This window comes from Cyprinodon tularosa, unplaced genomic scaffold (genome assembly GCF_016077235.1).
Source record: "Cyprinodon tularosa strain WSP-4 unplaced genomic scaffold, ASM1607723v1 ctg108, whole genome shotgun sequence".
Lineage (NCBI taxonomy): Eukaryota > Metazoa > Chordata > Actinopteri > Cyprinodontiformes > Cyprinodontidae > Cyprinodon > Cyprinodon tularosa.
In genome coordinates, this window is record NW_024037871.1 from 396,129 (window position 1) to 403,407 (window position 7,279).

The 7,279-nt window shown below is 37.0% G+C and overlaps 1 protein-coding gene across 1 annotated transcript; it reads left to right on the forward strand.

Annotated features, from left to right (window-relative positions):
* The first annotated feature begins 3,190 nt into the window (after positions 1–3,190).
* On the forward strand, positions 3,191–7,054 carry xpa (xeroderma pigmentosum, complementation group A). The gene is made up of 5 exons (XM_038290870.1): positions 3,191–3,569; positions 3,646–3,751; positions 5,128–5,293; positions 6,506–6,623; positions 6,712–7,054. The coding sequence occupies exons 1-5, from the start codon at positions 3,287–3,289 to the stop codon at positions 6,864–6,866; spliced, it is 828 nt and encodes a 275-aa protein (XP_038146798.1). The 5' UTR covers positions 3,191–3,286; the 3' UTR covers positions 6,867–7,054.
* The last annotated feature ends 225 nt before the right edge of the window (positions 7,055–7,279 follow it).

Below are 7,279 nucleotides of genomic sequence, written 5' to 3' on the forward strand. Positions count from 1 at the left end.
AGTGTTAAAATCCTACTGTAAAAATAAATGTCTTATTTCGCTAAAATATATTAAAATAAAAAAAAAACGAAATTGCAGACAATTTATCCATTTATTGCATGAATCATGTCACCTGCCTTTAAACAGGATCTAAGATTAATTTAGCCCTGGCACCTGTGAAACTGCTGTATCTGTAGCATTGCATACCTAAAGTATAAAGTAAACATTAAGCTTCCTTTTAACATCAGTCAGATTTGCAGTGTCATCTACCAGTTTTCTGCAGGGCTTTACTTTGACACAAGCTCCTTACAGAGTTATAAGTGGCCTGCTGCCATAATGGGCACGATGGGGCAGAGATTAACTGGACATCTGAGGACAGCAAGAATACTCACCTGTTCACCTTTTTATCCACATGCCTTTTCCGTGACATCTGAGGGCATGTGCTGTCCTTGTCGTCTAATGGACGACATAACAACACAGAGGTTGTTACTGTGTGGGTTATTTTCTCAGGGGAAAGACCATTAGTTAAGACCATCTTCCCTAATATATTAATACAAAGGTTCTCATTAGCTCCCTGACAGATTAACTATTCCAAATAGGTCTGTAAATAATTACTGGTGCATATTCAGTTGGATTTTTCATTGTTTACAAAGAAGATTAGACTTAAAGTGCCTTATAAATTTCTTTTAGGAACATTAACATTTCCATATTTTTGATTATGGCTAAAATAATATTATTAAATAGATTGCACTTAAAATAAGATAATGGAGATGTTTTACCCTCTTTTTAAGTGCACAGATCATTTTACTTTACCTACTAAAATCAAGTGCACTTATTTAAAGAAAAACTTAAATAAGACAACACTTGGGTCACTTTTTACAGTGTATCTGAAACTTACAGCAAGACCAACAATCATAAGAAAAGTTACCAATAAACTTGTAACTCTGGAGGAGCTGCAGAGATCAACAGGTCAGGTGGGAGGATCTACAGACAGGGAAACCGTTAACTGTGAATATCAAATAATTTACCTCTATAGATATCAAGGAATATGAAAGCTATTGTAAAGATAAAGCCTCCTTTCTGTTTAAGCATATCACAGGGCATGTAGGCAACAGCAAATGGACAGAAGAATGTGCAGTTGTAAGGAAGCACAACTGATATATTTTCAAATATACTAGGTCTGACATTGTTATTGCAGGTCATTCTGAGCAAACTGTTGGTCAGGGTGGCTGCATTGTGCTGTGAAAAAGATTTTCTCAGATGGCACTGGAAGAATTGCCCAGAGTTCAGAGAAAGCTGCAGCATTACAGCCCTGTTTAGGTATTTTAGTTAACATACACTCTGTAAGACTTGTTCTATCAAGTTTTAGATTCAAAACTTAACCATGAATGATTGTGGGAGGTAAAGTTACAGTGTTAAAGTCTTCTCTTTGACAATTTTATAATATCAACCCTCATTTATTTAACCGAAAGAGTTAAGTAAAGTGGGGGTTTTAAGTTAGCAGTGAAAAAAAGAAGAAAAATACAGGAATGGGAAATGAATAAAGTCCGTAAGCTTTAATACCAATACTACAATATGTAGAGAACATCATCGATTAACATTAAATAAAAACTTCTCACTAAAATTTTCAGATTTCAAAACAAAAGTTCTTCAATTTGAAATGAAAAATTCCTTCCTTGGATATTCTGCCAAACCAAGGATGTTCTTCTGAGAAGTTTTTGTGTTTTGAGGCTTCTGTTAGCAAATTTACCATTTAATTGTTTAATCGTTTATTCCTTCTCATGTCTTTTTACAGATAGAGATGCAGGAAAGGCAGCGTTACATGGGGACAATTCTGCACCCTAAGCTAAATGTGTGATCTGTTTGGTCAGATTTTAATGTTGTGAACTCATTCTATTTTATTAAGACAAACAGTTCAGTCAAGAATTTTATGCAAGTTTTAACACAGGTTCCCTCATAATATGTTTAGTATAACCTATGGAGATATTGTTAACTTAAATTCAACAATTGCTTTGATACAGCTGTTAGGATGTAGTTGTCAGGTAAAAGGTGTGTTTGTATGTTTACTGTGACATAAATACTTACCTTACAGTTTAAAACTGAACAACTTGTAATTCTAAGTTAATCTTTAAGGACTTAAGCAAACAATCTTTGGGAAGCGTTTATCTTGCTGTCATTTTAACTTAAACAACTTAAATGTCTGTGTTTAAACACAGAAAGTACTCTAGTTTACATCAAGTTATTGAGGTAATGGGGGAAATATTATCTAAAGGTTAAGCTTCCTTCAAGAAATTAGCAGGACTGAACTAAACAGAGATGGATCTTGAAGAAAATCTTTAGGAAACTTAAAATACTGATGGGTCAGAAAACTTACACCACAAAAATAGTACATATTTCTTGAGAGAAGTTTATTTCCCCTGATTTGAGTAGGTAAGTAAGACAATTTCCAAATGGAATAAGATGGTTAAGGACTAAAATAGGGAGAGAAAAAAAACACAATATATATTTATCTCATTTTAAGAGCAAAAATAAATATTCCTTCAAAAGCTAATTACATTTATCTGCTCAAATCGAGGGCGAGTACACTTTTTTTCTAAAGAAAATCACTGTTTGATCTGTTTTTGTTGTGTAATGCAAAATAAATGTATGATGTGCTGTCAGATTGTAACTGATTTGTCCCTTGAAACAATTTTAATATTTCATCTTTACAATTTACTTTTTAAAATTATTTTAAAATTCCAGTTAGCTTTAAACTAGTACCACGATAGGATCACAGTTTTCATCTGTTACACCAGGGGTCTGCAACCATTTTTTTGGCTCACTTGATGCACTAAATGATGCACTCTTGGCCAGTTTCTTGCGTTGTTTTTCTTGTGCACCCGTTAAAATAATACTGGCCCAGCTTGTACATTTTTAGAACCATCTCTGTACAAAACCCAAAGAAACTGGAATAAATTCATTTGATCTTGTTTGCCAAGAACAATTTACAGTCTCTTAATTTGAAAAATCATCAAATTCTTGCTGATGCATTTTTAGTGAAAAGCTTATATTAATATATAAATCAATCGCAATGATATTTGTGTTACTGTAATAAAATATAGAAATGTTTTTTTTGTTTTTTTTAACCACTGTATCCTGACCTTGCATAAGTTTGCTGTGCTGTTCTCACTCCGAGTCGGCAGGTGGCAGCATTACATCTAAACTAAAACGGAAAAGAAAAAAAACAACGGAAGCCTCTAGCTGTCAATTATAAAACAACAAGATGCTGCACTGAAACTAAGCCGAAAACCTCTTTTCCAGGAGCAGCATGGATCCGTCCCAGTCAGAGGGGGTCTCCGCTGCTGCCCCTCCGGTAGATCAGAGCTCCAAACCGGAGCTTTCTGCCGCCATGCGCGCTAAAATCGAGAGGAACCGCCAGCGGGCTTTGATGCTCCGCCAAGCACGACTGGCGAGCCGTCCTTTCTCCTCCCTGGAGGGGGCAACCACGGCCAAAGTTTCCAAGACGATCGACTCGGGTGCTGGTTTCTTTATCGACGAAGAGGAGGACGGAGAGGAAGAGCAGAAAGCCAAGAATGTGGTTCATCAGCCAGGTGTGGTTGTGGAGGCAGCTGTCTGTCTGATCAGGTTGTTTCTCCCTAACATCTCCTTTTGTTTTTCTGTTCTCAGCCCCGGTGATTGAACCAGACTACCTGCTCTGTGATGACTGCCAGAAACCCTTCATGGATTCTTTCCTCAGCAACAGCTTTGACTTGTCTGTATGCGATAAATGCAGGTAGAAACACTGATATTTTAACAACACACAGTTCTTCAAATATTGTTCCAGCAGATCTGATGGAGAACAACACTAATGTTTTGGATCAAGGGCCGGACTTTGACTAGGCCATTCTAACATATATATTTGCTTTGGTTTGCTCTTCCCACTCTAACATGTCTGGGAAGGTTTGCAGTTGTTCCATAATCCTTATATTTCTAATAATCCATCAATAAAGCTTTTTGCCAGATGTTCAGGTTGGGGCACAGTTTTATGTAAATCTAAACCCCTCTGCATTAAACCCATCCCCCTGGGAAGCAGCTGCCACTGTTGGCGCCCAGGGAGCAGTGTAAGGTTAAGGGTCTTGCTCAGGGACCCAGAGTGGCAGTCCATGGGAGTGTTCGGGACTTGAACTCAGAGCCTCTTGGACCCAAAGGAAATGCTCTAACCACTAGGCGACCACTCCCCCTAATTGTAAACTGTGTGCAGAATAATTAGGCAAGTTGTATTTTTCAGGATTGTTTTTATTATTGGGCCACAAGTGTGTTGTGGATCAACCCAAAAGTCTCCTTAATATCAAAGTGTCATATTTTTGGAAGTTGTTTTGTTTTTTGTTTTTTATTTGGCCATTTTATGAGTATGTCTGTGTGTGCAGGTAAAAATTACTGTGCAGAATTATTAGGCAACTTAATAAAAAAAACAAATATATACCCATCTCACTTGTTTATTTTCACCAGGTAAACCAATATAACACCTCAAAATTCTGAAATAAACATTTGCAACATTCAAAAACCAAAAATAAAACAAATCAGTGACCAATAGAGCCACCTTTCTTCACCATGATGCTCAAAAGCCTTCCATCCATAGATTCTGTCAGTGTCTTGATCTGTTTGCGATCCACATTGCGTGCAGCAGCCACCACAGCCTCCCAGATACTGTTCAGAGAGGTGGACTGTTTTCCCTCCCTGTATATCTCACATTTCATGAAGGACCACAGGTTCTCAATGGGGTTCAGACAAGGTAAACAAGGGGGGGGGGCATGTCATTTTTTCCCCTTTTAGAGTTTTTCTGGCCAGTCAGATGCACACCACCTGATTTACTTAATTGGTAGCTGGCTTTCAAGCCTAAACAGCTTTGAGTAGGACATGTATGAAAAGGATGATGTGATCGAAATACTCATTTGCCTAATAATTCTGCACAAAGTGTTTTATAAGCTAATTGCTTTAAACGTCTGAGATGTCTGAAAGGCTGTGTTTCATATTTGTATAAGCAAAAATACGCCAATATTTTATTTGAGCCTTTAGTTTGTTGAAAACCTCGTGTCATGAGCTTTGGAGTTTTGGATGACTTTGCATTTGATCCTACAAAGTGAAGATGAAAGACTTTGTTCTCAGCAGAGACAATGAGGAAAAACACAAGCTGATCTCCAGAACGGAGGCCAAGCAGCACTACCTGCTGAAGGACGTGGACTTTGACAAGAGAGAGCCCCCTCTGAGGTTTATACTGAAGAAAAACCCTCACAACCCACGCTGGGGGGATATGAAGCTCTACCTTCTGCTGCAGGTGATCAGCTTCCTCAGGGGAGATTCACACTCTAGAATTACCAGAACTGCTCCTAATGTATTTATTCTTTAGCTCTTAGGATCCAAACAGTCTGTAGAACTTAAAGTGGTTTTTGATGAGAGAAGTAAGGCATTTATATATCTTTATGATGGACAGATCAGCAAAAGGAAGAAACAAAAAAACGAGCTGAATGTTGCGCTGTTTAAAGGAGCAACATTTTGATTGAATTAAAATGTTAGTAATGTATAACACTTTTCTTACAGAAATTCCAAGTATGGATTAGCATTAGGGCTTAACCAATTAATCAGATTAATCCATAATTGAAATAATCTTCAACTAATTTAGTAATTGATTAATCATTAACCAGAGTATAGAGACTCTAAAAACACGCCTTTAGCTGACAGAGTGACCAACTTGGAGCAGAAATTATACCAAAATTGTAAAAAAAATATATATTTTGCATTCAAGACAGAAAAATATTGTTCGTCTGTCAATACGCTCTATCCAGATCTCTTAAAGTGGAAAAGGTTTTAGTTTCACCTGGTGAAATTTAGTAAAAAGTATTTAAGTAAGCTTTGGCAATCTGATTATTAATCAAAGAAATAATCAACATAATTTGTTTGCAAAAATTCTTTATTTGCAGCCCAAATTAGCATTAAGGGTGCACTGACTGGTCGGCCGACAGGCCTCGATTTTGGTCTTTTCTGAGAGATTGTGATCGGCCAAGACTTACATGTGAAACTGATCTGTTCACCAAATCTAACCTACCTTTGTAAAGCTCTGAAAACCACCCACTCAATGCCTGAAACTTTATATTTTAGAGCAGTTATTTCAGAAGTTGTTTTTTCAGTAAGATGGGATTGGAATATCTTGTCTTCTGATCTTACAACTAACAGTGTCTTTTATAAGAAATCTATAACAGTGAAAATTTGAATCTGTATGTCAGGATGATCAGCAAGATACTTGTAATCAGCTGACCCCTAATTAGCATCGGATAGAGAATTTAAATTTTTCAATTTCTAGGCTTACTTTCAGCCAAACCATCCATCCTACTTATTTATCTCATCCTTTTCCAACACTCACTTATCCTGCAGGTTCTACATTTAAAGCAAGATTGCTAAAAATGTTCCATGCATTTATTATAGTCTTCTTTTAAAACAAGCAAACAGTATTTCGATTATTCCTCATAGTTTATCTTTGGGTGTACCTCAGGTCCAGAAAAGGTGTATGGAGGTTTGGGGCTCAGAGGAGGCGCTGGAAGAGGCCAGAGAGACGAGGGAGGAGAACAAAGAGGTCCAGAAACAAAAGCGCTTCAACAAAAAAGTCAAAGGTTGGATTTTCCGTTTTAGTGGAAAATCCCTCAGGAGTCGAGCCGTTTCACATTACGTGATGCTAAATATTTATGCGTTGTGTGTCAGATCTGCGCAGGGCCGTTAGAAGCAGCATGTGGACCAAAAAAACCACCGCTCACCAACACGAGTACGGACCAGAGGAGGTGGTGGACCCAGAGGAGGACCTTTACAAGAAAACCTGCACTACCTGTGGACATGAACTCACTTATGAGAAGATGTAGACATCTTCACTCTCTAAATAACAAATGGACCACGATATCTGGTGCTTTTTCAAAGAACAGTGTCATATTTATAACTCTTGAGTACAGCATTAAAAATATCCTGATTGGAAATATGCAAGATTTATATACTTTTATTAAACAAGGCTTGCAATCCACATATGGAATGTCAACCAGGACAAAAATAATGAATGCATGAATTTGAATCTAAAGAAACCCAAAATCTTTACATCAACCTGCTCCAAATTTATCAGTTTTTATATATATATATATATATATATATATATATATATAAATAAAAAATGCAGTTCTCTAAACCTCTAGAGCTACATTAATGAGATCAGATAAGCAGGTTGACTTTACCATCTATTTGACTGAAGGTAGTTTTTGGATTCAATTTAAATGAGTTGGATCAC

What these genes read in the sequence shown, in the direction of transcription:
- xpa (XM_038290870.1), top strand. Translation starts at nt 3,287, where the DNA reads ATGGATCCGTCCCAGTCAGAGGGGGTCTCCGCTGCTGCCCCTCCGGTA. An exon ending in GAATGTGGTTCATCAGCCAG is followed by an intron (nt 3,570 to 3,645) that starts GTGTGGTTGTGG and finishes TTCTGTTCTCAG; the next exon opens with CCCCGGTGATTGAACCAGAC. An exon ending in AGCTCTACCTTCTGCTGCAG is followed by an intron (nt 5,294 to 6,505) that starts GTGATCAGCTTC and finishes GGTGTACCTCAG; the next exon opens with GTCCAGAAAAGGTGTATGGA.